This window comes from Panicum virgatum, chromosome 2K, assembly GCF_016808335.1.
Source record: "Panicum virgatum strain AP13 chromosome 2K, P.virgatum_v5, whole genome shotgun sequence".
In the NCBI taxonomy this organism is placed as follows: Eukaryota; Viridiplantae; Streptophyta; class Magnoliopsida; order Poales; family Poaceae; genus Panicum; species Panicum virgatum.
In genome coordinates, this window is record NC_053137.1 from 37,834,297 (window position 1) to 37,853,380 (window position 19,084).

Consider the following 19,084-nt stretch of genomic DNA (forward strand, 5'->3'; position numbering starts at 1 on the left):
TTTATCTCCGTGACGTCTGAAGTCATTCTAGGTTGCCTACCGATCCTAGAACAACCCTACATGCGCCTGCCCTGACGGGGTCCCTCCCGAGTGAGCGTTCGTCGGACTTTGCCGTTCTTCGCCGGCAAACCGGTCTGACCGGTCTCCCTATCCGGTCTGACCGCCTTGAGCATCGGAGCCGCATCTGTGCCGTCGCTCGCTGCGCAATCGTGTGTGTTGGCCCTAAATTTGCGCCAACACAAGGCTCTGCAAAGGTGCACTGCTACGTGCTGCATGTTCGGTGCTCGGTATTCGGCGCGTGCGTGTTACATTTTCACATCAACGCTCTGCATACAATTATACTTGTCTATTGCAAGTATACTTGCAAATGGTCCAGCGTGTTCCATCAAACGGTCAGTGACACGAATCGTGTTCAGCCAGTTCTGCATTCCTCCGATCTAGCCATGTTTTTTTGACTGTTTGTCTGCTCTGATCTTGTAATGTGGAAGTTTGAAGGTTCTGTAGTTTTTCTAATCTGGACCATAATCTATCTCGTATTCTCGTGTGCAAGTCCGGCTTGCGAATTGATATCGGAAGAGCAGTTAATAAAAAGCTGCTTGCCGTTCAGAAGACTAATTCAGAGTAGTATGAGCTTCTCCAATCAATTTACAGTCTAGAGCATAGTCACAGGATTCGGGGTCGATGCCTCGTCCCTCGACCCGGGAACGTCGTTCCGATTCGAGGGTCGGGGTCGAAGAGGGTCAGTGTCCCATTCAAGATTGGATCGTGTCCCGATTTGAAAGGGGTCGCAGCCCTATTGCTAGCAGATTTAATTGGGATAAGGAGGTTAAGGACAGTGGATTGGTGTGGTTTTTGTTAGACAATGAGCTGAGTACGTATAGCATGGTCTAAATGTACTCTTTTATATGTTTCTTATATGCTTGTGCAGATTAGTTTCTTCATTAGTAGCATATATATAGTTTTTGTCTTTATCGACCCGAAGATATCGACCCCGATGAATCAGGGTCGCGTCCCACATAATAATTTATTGTTCCATAGATGTATACCTCCTTCGTACCATAATTTTATAAAGTGACGACTCTCGACCCTCGACCCTGTTCCTCGATCCGGTCAACCCAGCAATTTTGTGACTATGGTCTAGAGCGTGATATGGACTATCTAGAACTTCGTGACTTCTACTCTCTGAAAGTCTTTCCTGCCTTAAATTTCTTCAGGATGCCGCATGTCATCATTAGAGCTAGCACTGTCAGTTTGATTAGTTATGCATGGTGCGCATTGAAAAGTCTCTTATACCTGTGTGTTCTCGGTCCATTGCACGCCATTATACCGTTGTCAGTTGTGAGTCTGCTTGCGAATTGTGCAGTCTTGTTCCATCAAACGGGCGGAGGACACGAAAAGTATTCAGCCAGTTCTGCATTCTTCCAGTCATGTGTTTTTGACTTTCTGTCTTGTAATCTGAAAGCTTAATGTCTTTGAATTTTTCTCAACCGGAACATCTGCCTCGTAAACAAAATGCAGCTTGCGAACTGATATCGCAAGAGCAGTTAAAAAACTGCTTGGCATTGAGAAAAGTAATTCAGAGTATGAGCTAGTTCAAAATTGGTAACACTGGGAAACAAATAAAGCTCACAGGATAGAGCGAGATATGGATTGAAAATTAGAATTTTTGACTTCTAATGGAAGTTCTTCCTAGTTCCTACTTACAAATATCAGGATATGTCGCTCAGGACCCCCAAAAAATAGAGGCCCTCAAAAAATAGAGGAAACCCATGGCTCATAGCAGTTTCAGATTTAGATTTTGAGTATCTAGCCAAGATGTCCCGCACTTAGCAGTTTAGATTTTGAGTATCTAGCCTAGATGTCCCGCACTCATGAGTGGTACAAGAAAACAGGGAATGGTCGGATCACATGTCTTCAAAGTTGTGGACGGACCCGTTGCGTCATTGTCAAATTTACATGAACTTCTTGTCGAGTTTATTTCCTGGCACGTTTCTTTGACTTTTGGTTTCCCATTTTCGCCGCCACTGCACCCGCCAGATATGACTATTGTAACGAGGAAGTTGCTGAATAAAATAACGAGCTCAGTTCGCAGCCGTCTGAGTCCGACACATGCTACATGGCATGGCCCGGTGAAGTCTTATAAAAGGCCCTTGATCCTCTCGGTTCATTCCCAAGCAAAACTGCAAAGTAAAAAGATTCGACAAGCTAAGCCACCCCCATAATGGACATGGAGCTAAGTCCAGCAACGCTCCTCTTCGTCTTCCTCCTTTCCCTGCCAATTCTTGTGACCTTGCTGCGCCGCAAATCAACTCCGACCTCCAACAAGAGGCGGCCTCCAGGCCCGTGGAACTTCCCCTTGATTGGAAGCCTCTACCACTTCATCAAGTCGCATCCGCCGGTCGTCCTCCGGGAGCTGGCCAAGAAGTATGGCCCTGTGATGTTCCTCCGGATGGGCCAGATCGACACTGTCGTGATATCCTCGCCGGCGGCGGCGCAGGAGGTTCTCCGCGAGAAGGATGTCATCTTCGCTTCGAGGCCGAGCATCGTGGCTTCGGAGGTCTTCACCTACGGAAACCTCGATGTCGGCTTCTCGCCATATGGCGCCTATTGGCGGACGCTGCGCAAGCTCTGCACGGTGGAGCTCCTCAGCGCAAAGATGGTGCGGCAGTTCGCACCCATCAGGGATAACGAGACGTTGTCCCTCATCAGAAATATCCAAGCTGCTGGCCGAGGTGGTGAGCCGGTGACCAATCTCGCGAGTCTGCTGCTAGCCTGCTCGAACTCGATCACGGCAAAGGCGGCCTTCGGCCAGGTTTGCAGCAAGGAGCTCCGGGACAAGTTCTTGAGGTCAATTGCTGTCGCAATGAGCTTCAGCGGAGGCTTCACCGTCGGGGATGTCTTTCCATCCCTGCGCTTCATTGATGTCGTCACTGGGCTGAGGCGAAGCATGTGGCGAGCACGCCATCAGCTGGACGACGTCTTTGACAAGATCATTGCTGGATGTGAGGCGCAGCGAGGTGATGACCTGTTGAGCGTCCTCCTCCGGATCAGGGACAAGGGGGAGCTGGAATTCCCCATCGGCACAACAAACGTCAAGGCAATTTTATTGGTAATTTACTCGTGAAGAATCGCACTAATTGCAGTTTTTTAGCTAATTTCGTTATTGCTCACGTAGTCTTGAATCTTTTAGGATATGTTCATTGGAGGGACGGAGACGACGTCGTCAGCTGCAGAGTGGATCATGACAGAACTCATGAGAAACCCAGATGTGATGGCCAAGGCACAGGCCGAGGTGCGACGAGTATTCGATAAAGTGAGCCCACAAGACCATGAAGCCAAGATGGACGAGCTGCACTACATTAAAATGGTGATCAAGGAGAGCATGAGGCTGAACCCAGTGGTGCCATTGCTGGTTCCCCATTTCTGTCAGGAGACTTGCGAGGTAGGTGGGTTCCAAGTCACGAAGGGCACTAGGGTCATGGTCAACGCGTGGGCTATGGCAAGGAGCCCTGAGTATTGGCATGACGCAGAGAAGTTTAGGCCGGAGAGGTTTGAGGATGGCATGCTTGACTTCAAAGGCTCTCGCTTTGAGTACTTGCCATTTGGGGCAGGGAGGAGAAGGTGCCCTGGTGATACTTTCGGGTTGGCTGTGTTAGAGCTCATTGTTGCACGCCTTCTCTACTACATCGACTGGAGCCTCCCAGCAGGAATGCAGCCCGATGACATTGACATGGAAATGATCGTTGCTGCAACAACTAGGAGAAAGAATCCGCTGCAAATGGTGGTATCACCATATAAGGTGGTTCCCATGAAATCCTGATTCATGGGATAATTAGTATATGCATGCTGGCCAACATCTACAGTTGTGCCTCCGGACCTCATAAGGTCCCTATCTTGTTTTTTTTTATTAAGGTCCCTATCTTGTTTGTCTACTGGGAATGTACGAATAAATATAAAAAAACTATGTACTGTGGCCAATGGCCTGAGTACTACGTTGAAGGTACAAGCTAGTAGTACGTTATAGGAAGTCAGCATAATATCGCACGTCGATCATATTGTACTAAAAATTTCTCCAAAGATGATTATGCATATGTTATGAAGGTAAGTTCCAAGAGAGAGTCTAGACATTACTCAGTTGATATTTGTGGTATCCATCAATCACTGATTTTAACGTTTGGATGGCTGACAAAAGCGTGTTGTGCTGGACAAAAGCGTGTTGGTGCGGGGTACGTACCCAATCCTTGCTGACGCGAGGCCCGCCATGGTCCAACCGTCGCTGCCGGTCACACTCCAGCTCCAGGCTCCAGTCGTCCTCGGGAAGCTTGCCGAGCCTCACGAGCGCCACCCGCCTCCGTATCCATAGTCTCCCGTGCCTCGCGCGCAGCTTGAGCCTTCTCTGCCCCCGCTGCGGCCTGGAGCTACGCCTCAGCCACGCACGCCGCGGCTCCCTCCGTGGCTGCCGCGCGCACTGCCTAAGCCAGAGTCTCCTCCAAGACCGGCCTCAACATCATGTCGAGCCGAGCACGCCGTACACGCGTTCCCTATGCCACTGTGCTGCTACTCCCGCGGCCTCTTCTGTCGTGTCCTCACGTCGCCGGGCTGTTGCAGCCTCCGCAGCCGCCCGCTCGGTCTCCTACTAGGCCTCCCATACGCGCGTTGCTTCCACAACAACCACCGAGGCCTCTACCTGCACGACCCCAGCAGCCGCACGCAACGCCTGCACAGCAGGAGACCAAGGTGAAGAGTGCCCTGAACAAACCGAAGAATGCGCTTCAGCGTGGCCAGATGGGGCTCCCGAGGGTCGTGTATATGCAAGCAGACCTGCAGAATAGTGTAGGCAACATCCAGCCTGATGAAGGTCAGGTACTGCAAGGTGCCAGCCAGACTGCGGAAGTCGGTAGCATGGCATCAGCACAGGAGCACCATCAGCGGCGGTCTTGGGGTTGCTATCAACCGGAGTGGAGCACACAACTTGCATTCCGCCATACCAGCGCGATCTAGGATATCCATCATATATTGTCGGTGCGAGAGGAGCAAACCATCACCCATAGCGTTGAAAATGCACACCGAGGAAGTGATGCAGTTCGCCCAGGTCCTTCATGGCGAATTCTTGATGGTGAGCCTAAATGATCCGTCGGAGGAGGGGCGGAGAGAGGATGAGGTGAGAATGATGTCATCCACATAGAGCAGCAAATAAGCAGCAACTGTACCATGCTGGTAGACAAACAGCGACATGTTGGTCTTGGCTTCAACAAACCCCACCGAGAGCAGAAAGGTGGCGAACCGGCTGTACCAAGCACAAGGAGCCTGCTTGAGATCATATAGGGACTTGTTCAGGCGACAAACAAAGTCTGGACGGGCAGGATCCTCAAAGCCAGTCAGCTGGGCACAGTAGACGGTCTCAGACAAGATGCCATGCAGGAAGGCATTCTTCACGTCTAGCTGGTGGATGGGTCAGTGTAGGGAGAGTGCCAGCAAGAGAACAGCCCGTACAGTGGCAGGCTTGACGAATGGACTGAAAGTCTCGGCGAAGTCCACTCTGAGGCGTTGGGTGCATCCTCGAAGGACCCAGCGTGCCTTGTAGCGCTCTAGAGTCCCGTTGGCCAGGAACTTATGCTTGAAGATCCACTTCCGGGAGACAACGTTGACGTGCGGAGGGCGCGACACAAAGTCCCAGGTGTGATTCTTCAGTAGAGCGTCATGTTCCTCCACCATAGTGGCTCACCAATTGGGGTCGGCCAGAGCGCTACGGTAGGTCCTCGAGATAGCAGAGAGCGGCGCGGCATGGTAGAGAGCGGGCATGTGAAAGCCACTCTTGGCTCCCATGCCCATCGCGTGATGGTTGGACACCGGCGGAACCGCGGCACCCTAGGGCAGCGGCAGGTCCTCGGTTGGGGCGGCTGGAATGGCTAGGGCAGTCAGTGGTGGTCGTGGCAAGGGTCCCCTTTGAGCAATCACCCTCCAATGTTACACCTGTCTTCAGTAACATGTATATATAAATTCAGTAACATGTAAGCATCTGTTAAATCAAATATACCAAAATGTGTGATAGCCGAAGATTATCCAACATGAATTAGTTGGATACGATTATAAATAAGTAGAATAAACACCTTATGCTAGCAGAGATACATAGGGCAATGTAATACACACAATAAGATGCAAAGACATTCAATTTGGAAACCAAATCAACATGAGAAAATCTTCACATATGTTACATGCCGTCTAAGTTGCAATACCATTTAAAATTCAACCTCATACTCCAAATAAGTTCCAAGAAACACAAACACGGTAGGCCATTTGTGCATAGTAACAATTATCTTTTTCTTACTTGCCAAGCTTTTCCTTTTCGTTTCATATTTATCAGTACAGAGTAAGCGATATAGAATTGCTCCTATATATTTTAAATGTTAATTCGGTGTAACCAAATTTGTTTGTTCTTCTCCACCTAGTTCTACATTTGAATCAGATATCTCCCCAACATACTACTAATAGTCAGTTTACTTTCAACAGTTTAGCAGTGTTAAAAAGATCCCACCCTTCAAGTATCTCCTTTGAATGAGCAGGATAATTCAGTACCTACGAAGGGGAATACCCCTTGGCATCACCATGATGATATACCAACCCAGTTTGATTAGCCTTTCCAAATGCCAGAACAACAGAAATGATAACAATTGAATGAAGATGTGCAAGCTAGACTAGTGAAGGAGCACTACATGACCATAATTTAGTTTGCAAATACATATTTATGGTCAGTTTCCAAGAAGCATAAAGATTTAGGACATCATTCCACATGTTCAGCATACCTTGCGAGTTCAGCAATTGAAAAATTGATACCAACAGTATCAGGAGAGAGATGTCACCTTCACGAAACTCAGACCATTCATGCTTGCGCATATGGTGTGGCGCATCGAGTGAAGGAAGCAATCCCTGCCAGAAATAGCACACAGTGTAATTAGCACCAGCAGAAATCATCATTCATCAAATGCCAATAGAACAACATTGCCTGACATCTCACCACAAACTTCAGGTTCTTGTGCATTGGGAAAAGGCGCCGGCGTCGGTACTGTGGAGTCGCCGGATACTCCAATATCCGAACAAGGAAATGTGCGCTGCTCTCTTTACCGTCACCCATGCTGCCATTCTCTGAAACGGGAGTGCTGTCAAAGCCGACGATCTCATCTATGCGGAAGACGGTTGCCGCACGCGATCTGACCGGCTAGCTGAAATAGGAGAGATGCCCTTTTAAGCTTTCGTGCTGCAAGAATCGTAATCACTGGTCCACCATAATAGGTAAGGGGTACATACCATGGTCGCGAGCTCAAGGGACTGGGCGTTGTCGATGATGGAGCCGACAAGAGCGATGCTCACAGTCGGCTTCAGCCTCTTTGTCTTCTCCCCCTCACCTCCATTCTTCCTCTGCTTCTGCTTCTCATGTGGTGCGCCTTCCTCACTTGTTGCAGCGCTGCAGTTGTCCTCAGTAGCATCCTTGCACTTCTTCCTTTTCTGCTTCTTGTCCTTGTGCCATGCCTTCTCGGCAACGGCTGCCTTAATATCGGCAGGGTTCACGGCAGTGGATAGGGAGGAATATGGATAGGCCTGTTTGGAATAGCTTTTTTGGACTCGCTTTTCTAAAAGGAAAAGTCTAACCGCCGACCCGTCGCGGTATAATACGACTGCACGACCCGCATGGCCTGTTAAAAGCATTACGGCCTCGGTATAATACGACTGTGCGACTCGCATGACCTGTTAAAAGCATTACGGCCTGATTACAGCCTACATCCATCCTCCTAATAGGACCACTATCTGCATGTTCTCCATTGTAATACAGTAGGCTCCAGAGCCTATTAAACATAAAAGATTCTAGGCTAAAAAATATTTTATCTCCTCCATACAATCTCTGTTTCAATAACCGATTGCACCGTTGTGTTCTAGACGACAAGACAAACAAAACTAGACCACACTTGTATATATTATGATGATGTTTTGTACTAATAGCAACTTATGTGTAAATTTAAACTTAAAGATTATTGAAGAAGTTGCTACAATATACATATATAAGTTGCTAGGATGTGTACAGTGACAACTTATGTGCATCACCACGCCCAGTGCCTCCATACAACCTCACATGGCCCTCAACCTCCCTCCAATGACCCTTCATTCCTTATGGCCTTCCACTTTGAGATCAATCTCATATCTACAAGTGATCTTGATTTGACCCGAACTCACTCTTGTGGCCCGTACTTATATATGCATCGACTTGCTGTGCTGATAACTTTATGTGTAGAACAACTTTTATTTTGTGTCAACTTTATGTGTATGAGTGTATGCTAGATTTTACTTATAGTAACTTAAAACTTATATGTGTAGCAACTCATGTATATAACAGATTATCCTTTGTGATAATTTTCTTCTATAATAATTTATAAATATTTCTTACGGCAATTTATATGTGATACCATTTGTTTTTGTGGCAACTTATGTGTGTAACAAATAGCAACTTGCTACCAGTGCAAAACGTCTTTATAATATATGTAAGTGGGATCTAGTTTTGTTCGTCTCATCACGTAGAACACAACGGTGCAATCGATATTTAAAACAAATATCTTATGAAAGAGATAAAATCTTTTTTGAATAAGCTGCATATTAAAAAATGGAATCTGGATGGTTCCCTCTCATACAAGTATTGTTGCTTGAAAGCGACATTTATTAGTACAAGTAGAAGACATGCGCTAAATCTAAAAGGGAGGGGAGGGGTCGCGCACTGCCCTATCGCGCGATACGTCGCGCGTTATCCCTGTCCTTTCTAAAAAGTAACTGTCTGGAGATCCTGAATGTAAATTGACCTGTATGCCCTGAACCTAAAAGAAAGACATCATCCATTAGGTGCAAACTGATGAACCATTGTTATGAGCAAATCACTATAAAATCAAAAGATCAAAGCTACTACAATCTTATTCATCCAAATTACATAAGGCAGGGCAAGGACACTAAATTTTTTTCTCGAACACGCAGGAGAGCTGTGTAACATTGTATTGATAGAAGAAGAAAGGAGTCATACATAGACCCAAACACACCCAACACACCCCCTTAGCCCTTCGCTACTAATCACCTGTTAAAGATAGACACTACGACCGACCCATACTTCTAGACCTCACCCCGGATATCAAGCAAGGTAAGGCCCCTAGCTCCTGCCAAGCTCCACAAGTGCGCTTCCTCAGAGGCCAAAGAAATGGCAGTGGCGACACTTGGGCTGGCCCCATTAAAAATACAATTGTTTCAGGGTCTCCAAAGGCACCAGGCACCAAGGATGACTAGAGAATTCAGACCCTTCCTTAGATCCCCCACGACCGAAGCTTCCGCTTTTTCCCACCAATCATCAAAGATATTTGTCAAAATATTTTTGTCAGCATGTGTTCCATTGGCGGAGCTAATGAATCCACAAGACTAGGGCCATATCTAAGAACCCAAATCACCCGCACCAAGTCACATACAACCACATAAATGCATAATTCATATGATATTTTAAGTCCACGCTTAATCATATGATAAATTTGGTGAGAACATAAAACTGATAAAAAAACTAATGGCATTGCCTTGTCTTCCTGACTGTGTAACATCCATTTACCCTCCCTCTATCCCTCCCTCCCACCATCGCCAGTGGCGGACCCAGGATTTAAACCTAGGGTATGCCTAGCCAAAAGTTCCAATAAGCAATATGGTATAGCGTGTGCACAATCTGGTAACAGAAATGCAAAGTTTCACCAACAATTTGGTACATACAAGTACAAAATAACTAAATGTACAATAATATATTTAAAAGGTCGTGTAATACCTTAAAAAAATAAATAAGTTCGAAACTTGCGTACTTTATACAATATAAAAAGTTTGAACATAGATAAGGTCATACATAAATAGAAGAATGCCATCTAGAACTCTCGGTTTACAGCAAGGCCCTGATTTCAATTTCTAGGACAGGCTAAGCAACCCCTAACCTAACAACTGAAACACATGACAATGGCCTATGGACACACCAATTAATTACTGAATCAGTGAATCTACACTCAGTGGCGGATCTAGGATTGGAACTTAGGGTATGCCATGGCAAAATTTCAACAAACAATTCCGCATTTGGTACAATCTAAAAAAAATCGGTATACAACAAAAAACAAGTCCACGACAATCCAGCATGTAAGCAATTAGGTTCAATACTTGCATAAATTACAGTTGGACAATAGTTAGGTTCCCTACTTGCATGTAAGCACAATAAATCTTAGAAATGCATAAAATAAGCTTACACACCTACAATAGTTCATAGAGATTACGGCCCGTTTGTTTCCGATTATAATCGGCTTATCGGTGGAAATAAGCGATAATCCCACCAAACGCCACGCTTATTTTCGCTTCTGTGGTAATCCACTTTAGAGATTTGAACTACAAGAAGCGAGAATCCAGAAGCGAGAAAATCTTCGCTTCTCTCGGCTATGCTTAGATTAAAAGCTAAGCAAAAACAAACAGGGGCCTACCTCTCCTTCAAAATGCAGAACACAATACATAGGCATTGGTTCAATCATAGAACATTACTGTCTTAGTTTAATCATAGAACACTACTGCCTTGAATAGAGCAAGTCAGTTTCCGATTGGAACTGGAATACAATACCAATGTATCAATGGTTTTGGTGTCATACAGGAAACCTAGACGACCGAAAGGATTCACAAGCGAGGCCATTCATGCACAAACATTCATACGGAGAACTTCATCTGCATCCTTATATCAAAAAAGAAGTCTATGCTAAAACTAAAGAGTACAATTAAATCACTAATTTGTGCTTCTGCTAGTTAACATAGGAATAAAAAAGCAAACCCTCGAGACAAAGCACTAACAGCATCGAACACATTGTGCGGCGGCCAGCAATTGTTGGAGGCGCATACCTCGAAGGCAAAGCTGGTGGCGGCTGGTGGCGAGCCACGAGCGGTACAGCCGAGGAGAGGGAGTCGGGGGCGGACCGGCGAAGGCGGCGTCCGTGTGAGGAGCCGAGCTCCGGAGGTCGGGCTGTCGAGGGCGCTCGCGTGACGGTGCGAGGAGCCGAGGTGCCATGTCGGGGTCGGGGGCGCCGTCGCGTGAGGAGTGGCTAGGAGGAGACGGGGTGGGGGCGGCGGAGGCGCAGGCCGATTTCGGATTGGGCTAGGGTGGGCCGGATCCGAGGGTATGCTGCCACGGACCACCAGGTGTGGCGTCGAAGCCGCAGCTTATCAGACGACAGCTCTTCTTCCTCTCGTTCTTTCTAGGCGCTACAGTAAAGCCAGGCGACGCGAGTGGCGATTCTCGTTTTCCTCCGCTGATTCGTCGCCTCCCTAGTCTCTGCCACCCTTGCTGGTGTCGGAGAAGGAGGGGGTTCGATTGAATCGGCGGCGGATCTGTTTTTCTCTTGTGTATATTAGCCATACAGTAGGGTAGTTTTCTGGTGGCACTGTGAGGATGGCTGCCGGTTCTTTGTCCGATGGAATGGAGCTGATGGAGGTGGTGTCGGTGGATCCGGTGACATCGGTGAATCTGATGCTTCCTTCTTGGGTGCTGCTCCATGGAAAATAAGTTCCCTCCACGATGGTACTGGCAAGGTTAGCGTCTTCATCGATCTTTGCTTCAATCTGCCCTGGAGGTGGGTGTGTCTCTCCCTGTGTTGCTGCGGCTCCCGCGTGCGATGCCGGAGGTGTGCAGAGGTCGACGCCAGATCGTTCGTTGGCGTGGGTGTCTTCTGCATCTTTGGTGGTTTCCCGTCACAGTGAGCAGCAGCAACATCAGGTTCGGCTCCTTCCTTGCCTTCGTCGTCGTCGTCGATAGCTCTGGAAGGTATGTTTACCAGCTCGATGAGATGTCGGGTTCATCTTCGGTTACCACCTTTTCTGGTGGTTGGTGGTTTTGGTCCCCTCGGGGTTCGTCGTCCTCCGGTGGGCTGGGGACTCTGGTACTTGCGGCGTCAGATTCCTCGGTATCCGATGATGTTATCCAGCCGGCTCGTTCAGCGTCAAAAAAACAAGTCGAGTTCGATTTGCTGCACAAGATGGCAACAAAAAATTGTGTGGCTTCGCCGGAGAGGTGGTCGGCTTCAGGCAGCATCATCCGGCCGCCGGTGGCGAGAAAGACCGGGAGTTTACAAGAACTGGGCTGTAATTTTCTTTTCTTTCAAGGGTGTTCTTGTAAGTTTTGGGATGTAACCACCAAAAACTTTATATGAAATATAAACCTGGTTTTCTCAAAAAAAAAACTAGGTGTGGCGTCGAGTTCAGGCGGCGCCACCTTGACCGGAGATGGGGAACGGCCGAGAGCACAGTAGAGTGGCGGAACGCAGAGGCGCGGACGGCGGACGGAGGGCATGTTTGGATGGTGCCCTGGGAAACATGCATGTGCCAGGCATCGCATCCAGGCGGCGTTGGCCTGGGGCTAGGATTGGTGCCTGGGAGCACCTGCTTGGCCCAGGGTGGCATCCAAACAAGCCCAGGCGCGAGGAGGAGGGAGTGCTAGGGTTGATGGGCCGAAACCCAGACGCCTTCTTGTATTTACGAACGTATTTTCGCGAAAGAAAATTTGTATAGTACCACATCACATCGAATTTTTATACACATTTATGAAGCATTAAATGCAATTAATATATTCATGCCGACATCATCTCTAGTACCATCATCATCTGTGCTATCATAAGTTGGACGAGGACGGTCATCTTGGACGTCTGATGCAAAATCCGGATCTTCTGAGTCATCTTCCCATTTTTGCCACAACCTTTCCTGATTTTTCCATCTAAAAAACAAGGTCGACTATTCCAAAAAAAAAGTGCTCTACCAACTTATTCCTATGCACAGACCACTACTCCCTCCGTCCTGAAATATAAGGCATTCCAACATTCTTGGAGAGTCAAAGTTTTTTAAGCTTGACCAAATTTATACAATAAAGTAATAATATTTATGATATCAAATATGTATCATTAGATTCTTTATTAAATATATTTTTATAATATATCGGTTGATGTCATAATTTTTTATGATTCTTTCTAAAAATTTGGTCAAACTTAAAAACTTTGACTCTCCAAGAATGTTGGAATGCTTTATATTTCAGGACAGAGGGAGTATTTTACAGCAATCCATCCATGTATTAACTACACATTCATCCAGTTAACAGCATATCCTACACTAGACATTCATGCAATAAGCAAAAGAGATATCCATAACAATATGCTGGACTCAAATGCTGGCCTTGCGGATGAATGTGTGTTTTGTAACTGCAGAGAGATGATAGAATTGTGACCAGTAATAAACCCTTCCGTTTAATTCAATTTATATCGATCATTTTGTTTTTTTAGTAGATAGTTTTTTATATGTATCTAGTCATACTTCCTCCATTTTCTTTTCATAGTTCTATTTCATCTTAGTGTTAGAAATCAGCTTCTTGTACACAGCAATCACACATATCACAGAGGCACGCAAAGATGGAGAGAGGAAGAGTTCTTTCTCTATTTCACTTCTTGTTCTTCACTTGTTACAGCTCATGAAAGTGACCTCCTATTTATAGGAGAATTGAGATGAATGCAAACAAAGCTACAGCATTTGAACTTCTTGACTTTCTTCATCCTCTCATTAATTTGGCCACCATTCAAAGTCTCTTGTTCATATATTGTTTTTTAGACTTTGAATTACAACACTCCCCCTTGGCCAAATTTATATGCTATGTGTATGCCTCGTCAAAAACTCCCCCCAAAAACCCAGTGGGAAAAAAGGGTAGGAGAAAAGAGTACATCACAAGCTTTACTTATGTTGCACATGTTGCCTCGTTAAAAACCTTGCATGAGAAAACCCAATGGGAAAAAACTCATCAAAGGAAAAAGAGTACAACAGTCGATATTGGGTCGGTACTTCGGATCCGCCACGTGATCTTTTGGATCACGATTATGGGCTGTGGGTTCCAAGGTTGATCTCCCCCTGAACTCTGCAACTCTCTAAGTCGTCTGATGCCTATTCCACGAACAAACCTGTGGAGGCTGGAAGCCGGTAGAGACTTTGTGAATAAATCTGCTAGATTTTCACATGACTTAGCCTGCAGGATTTTTATCTCCCCGCTCTTCTGGAGCTCGTGGAGGTAAAAGAATTTAGGAGCAATATGCTTGGTGAGATTGCTCTTAACATAGCCCATATGCATTGGTGCAACACAAGCTACATTATCCTCATAGATAATGGTGGGGGCATTAACAGTATTCATACCACATGACTTCTGGATGTGGCCAATCATTCGGCGAAGCCAAACGCATTCTCGCGCCGCCTCATATAGTGCGATTATCTTTGAGTGGTTGGTCAATGTGGCAACTAGGATCTGCTTCACAGATCGCCAGGATATGGCTGTACTACCACAGAGAAACACAAAACCAGTATGTGATCTGGCATTATGTGGGTCAGACATATAGCCAGCATCAACATAACCCACCATAGAGAAAAACCCTTTTCTTGAATACCATAATCCAAGGTCCTGAGTACCTTGTAGGTACCCGAGGATGGTTTTCACAGCAACCCAATGTCTTCTGGTGGGGGCAGAACTGTACCTAGCCAAAGGTTCACTGCAAATGCAATGTCTGGCCTTGTGCAATTTGCAAGGTACATTAGTGCGCCGATAGCACTTAGGTATGGGACTTCAGGTCCCAAAACCTCCTCATCCTCTTCCTTGGGTCGGAATGGATATTTATCTGCTTCCAAGGACCGAACGACCATGGGGATTTTGAGAGGGTGGCACTTGTCCATATTAAACTTTTCAAGTACCCTCTTTGTGTAGGTGGACTGGTGTACAAACACTCCTTAATGGAGGTGTTTGAGCTGCAGGCCCAAACAGAACTTGGTTTTACCCAAGTCTTTCATCTCAAACTCTGTCTTGAGGTAAGCCGACGCTTCCTCAATGTCCTATGTGGTCCCGATGATATTCAAATCATCGACATAAACTGAGATGATGCAAAATCTATCAGTGAATTTCTTTATGAACACACAGGGACAATTATTATTGTTTGTGTAACCTCTCTTCAGGAGAAAGTTACTCAATCGATTGAACCACATCCTTCCGGATTGTTTCAACCCATATAACGACCGCTGCAGGCGAACGCTGAACATGTTGCGGTTCTGATTCGGTCCAAGGATCTTGAGTCCTTCAAGGACTTTCATATATATTTTCGAATCAAGTGACCCATATAAATATGCAGTCACAGCACCCATCAACTGCATTTTTAAATTCATGTTAGCTGCCATAGAGTAAGATATCGGAACGTTATGCCACTCATGACAGGAGAGTAAGTTTCATCATAGTCGATGTCAGGTCTCTGCGTGAACCCTTGTGCCACCAGACTCGCTTTGTATCTTACCACCTGACCATGTTCATTCCTCTTCCGGAGGAAGACCCATTTGCATCCTACAAGGATGACTTTTGGAGGTGTTGGGACTGCAGGTCCAAAAACTTCTCTTTGGCAAAGCGAGCGCAATTCTGCCTCAATTGCTGCTTTTCATTTGTCCCAATCTGAGCGCTTCCGGCACTCTATCAAGGACTTTGGTTCTGGATCCCGATCCATTGAGTCAGCAATTTTTGAGGCAAAATATATGTCGACAACTGTGGTCTTTCGATTATATGACTCTCCTGATTCCACATAATTAGTGGCGATCTCCTCATGATCATCCTCCCGCTCATCGAGATTTCCCGTAACGATTGAACTAGGGTGTTCCGATCTACCCATGCGATATTGAGCGCACGATGCATTGGGGTTTCCATCTTCAGGATGGAGTCCTTCAGGGGCATTCTCATCTTCAGGATGAGTCGCCACTCCAGGGGTGTTCCCAACTTCTGGTTGAGCTTCTTCAACTAATTCCTTAAGTGATGCAAGTGGCTCAGGTACTCGCCTCTACGGATGTCTCCGCGGGACCTTGTCCTGAGCACCCGGAGGTCTCCCCCACTTCCTAGGATTAAGGGCTGAGACTGTAGAGTTGGTAGCCTTCAGGGGTACCTGAACTCTCTCCGGCGCATTTATTGCAGGTATATGCGACCTTGTCACTCTCTTATGATCAGTGAAGGCATCTGGTAGCTCATTTGCAAGATTTTGCAAATGTATTATTCTCTGAACTTCCAGTTCAGATTCACTGGTGCGTGGATCTAAGTATTGCACCCTGTTGCATTCCATTCAATTTCCCGGCATTCTTCTGGATGCTTATCTCCCCCTAATGCTGGAAAATGGTCTTCATCGAAGACACAATCAGCGTATCGAGTCATATGAAGATCCCTAGTTATAGGCTCTAAATATTTGATTATGGACGGAGTCTCATAACCAACATAGATCCCCAGCTTCCGGTGGGGTCCCATTGATGTACGCTGAGGTGGTGGTATTGGCATGTACACCGCGCTGCCAAATATACGCAGATTATGGCAGCTGAATTCCTTGCCACATTTAAGGAGAGTTGTAAACCCTTATAAAAAATTTCCTTCAAATTGTCAGTCCTTGCGATATTCAACTACATGCATGGAGTATAGAAAAAATAAATTATTACTACATGCATGGAGATGCTAAAATGTTCTTAGTGCTGAATCTGTGGTTGCACCTTGCAGGAAAGAAGTGAAAAGGCACTAAAATTGAAATGAATCTGCATGCCTAACAAACTAAAATGTTACCACCAATTGTTTGTAATTACAATACCAAAATGTTGATGTCAGACTAAATATTCTGGCTCAGCATCATATCTCATTGGGTAAAGCATTTCTTTTCAGAAACAGTTCTAATATCAGGAGGTGTGAGATGTAAGCAAAACAGTGTTGATCTACACTTTGTTAGTCCCCTAGTTACTATCTACAGAGACTGGGCAAGTGGGCATTTACAGGAACCATATGTTGATGCATCTTAGTTTACTCTGAAGGCAACCAAGCAAAAGCCACTAATCAAATATACAAAATCAAAGGAACTGACAATGATACGCATGAATGATAAATAGTTTTTTTGTCACTCTTAAAACAACAGTCTAGTGGTAGTCTTGGCATCCTATAGTTAGAAACTGAATCAATTTTGAACTCAAGTGCATAAAGTTATCTGCTTAACCTGAATGATATGCAGGCTGGGGTTTCAAACAGTACATCCTATTAGCTCTATGATAAATGATAGACATTTGATAGCAAGTTGGTTCTGATTCGAACTGAATGCTATATATGTTTTTGAAATGTATCGAGCTACTCTATGAAATTACAATTTACTAAATTTTTGCCATATTGAGAGTAGGAATGTAAAACTTTTGTTCAAACTAAAGTGCACTCTTGGCCCATATTTCAAGATCATATCGAGAGTATCCAAAAAGTTTGAGGAGTCAAGGATATGCACATGTACTTAGGAATTAGGATAGTTATACGAGTAAATCATGGGGGATATTGGCAATCCACTAAATAATTCTGGGCAAGAGTTGGACACTGCTAGTGGTTGTGCGGGTACAAATAAAATCCCGGCGGGGCCTCGAACATAGGACTGGAAGATCCTCCCGGCGGGGCGAATCCGGAGCGCGTGCCCATCGATAATGGAGGCCCGGTGGGATGACCATCGCTGTAGAACCCGGAGCCCTGGTTCATCTTCGCGACGGGACGAGAGGAAGAAAGTACAGGGGAGAAAGGGGGTGGCAACTGCCGGCGGAAAAGTACAGCGGCAAAAGAACAGGGCCAGGAAAAGGGGAGAAAGGGGTGGACAACCGCCGGCGCAAGAACAGGACCAACCTGCGGCGCAAGAACTAGGGCAGCACTGCCGGCAAAGAGGTGCGGCTGGAGCCTGCGCAAGAAGGAGGGCAGCCACCGACGGCAAAAGTACAGCGGCAGCAAGGCCGGCAAGAAGAACGGTAGCAGCCGGCTGAAGAAATTGAACAGGCCCGGGAAGAAGGAGATGTAATAGCACTTTGGCAAAATTGGCTATAGGACACCGTTAAAATAGGGCTTTTGCTCCTGGCCACTAAAAAAAGTATCTTTGCTACATCACACTCTAAATCCATGGTAATTTGGTATTGGACACTAAACCTCTTATTATACTCCTTTTTAATGGGAACCCAGGCGAAAAGACTATTATACCCCTGACTCACCCATCAAACTCCACCAGATCATCCCTCTCCCCAACACCAGCGACTCGCGTGGCACCAGGGGGCCGCGCCACCCATTCGACGCACGGCGGGACGCGCCGCCCGTACGCCACACCCGCGGGACGCGCCGCCCGTCCGCCGCACCCGCGGGAGGCCCACGCTGCCCGTCCTCTGCACCCGCGGGGGGCCGGGTCGGGTCGCTGCGCCGCCGGGGGAAGCGTCGCCGGGGGCCGCGCCATCGGAAGCTGCGCCGTTGGGGCCCCGAGAAGCAAGTGCAAATGGAGGTTCCACGATTTCTGAGCGGGATTTTCCCCGAAAAGCAAGCTGATCTTTCATGGATTCCTGATGGGTAAGATTCCTACCATTTGTTATAGGGTTAGGGCTAACTATGCTCAATCTACTCCCTTTTGTAGTCCTGTTATTTTTTTCATTGGAAAATTTTACTGCTTTGTATGTAGGATGGATCCCAATTCGTCCTACAGGCAAGCTGCTCGAGTAGGTGCTTATGTGAAATTTACTGATGATGATGGTCGCGAATATTGCGAGGCATGCAACATTCCTAAGCTTCTAGACAGAGATAGCACAAATTGGAATGATTTGCTGCTTGATATTAGTGCAGAAATTAAGCTTGGCACTAAACACAAATTGCGTGTCACATATTGGAATAATATGAGTCGCACTTATGAAGAGATCGATTCTGACCAGAAATTGCTTCATGCTATTGATATGTATTGGGAGTCTAGAAGGCTATCTGTACAAGTTTGTGTTCTGAGGAAGGATGAATCAGATGTCGTGCATGATGTTGGATGGCTGGAGAGCATGCCTTGTTTGTTGCAAGGAGGCACTAATGGCCCAACCAACCAAATTATTGCACAACCTCCACTTGAAATTGACTCATCCCTTGTACAACCTTCTATCCAAAACAGCACTAAGTGCCATGGGTGGGTGATGAGGTAGAATATGTTGGTCTAGA

General features: G+C 46.4%; 1 protein-coding gene and 1 pseudogene across 1 annotated transcript; one reads left to right on the forward strand and one right to left on the reverse strand.

Annotated features, from left to right (window-relative positions):
- Nucleotides 1-2,156: 2,156 nt before the first annotated feature.
- On the forward strand, nucleotides 2,157-4,112 carry LOC120674828 (cytochrome P450 99A2-like). Its single transcript, XM_039955941.1, has 2 exons — nucleotides 2,157-3,109; nucleotides 3,191-4,112. Exons 1-2 carry the CDS (start codon nucleotides 2,222-2,224, stop codon nucleotides 3,818-3,820), a joined length of 1,518 nt encoding a protein of 505 aa, XP_039811875.1. The 5' UTR covers nucleotides 2,157-2,221; the 3' UTR covers nucleotides 3,821-4,112.
- Nucleotides 4,113-6,223: 2,111 nt separating this feature from the next.
- On the reverse strand, nucleotides 6,224-18,350 carry LOC120695264 (annotated as a pseudogene).
- Between the last annotated feature and the right edge of the window lie 734 nt (nucleotides 18,351-19,084).

Coding starts and splice junctions, on each gene's coding strand:
- LOC120674828 (XM_039955941.1), top strand. CDS start 2,222: ATGGACATGGAGCTAAGTCCAGCAACGCTCCTCTTCGTCTTCCTCCTT. Junction 3,110..3,190: donor ACGTCAAGGCAATTTTATTG/GTAATTTACTCG, acceptor TGAATCTTTTAG/GATATGTTCATTGGAGGGAC.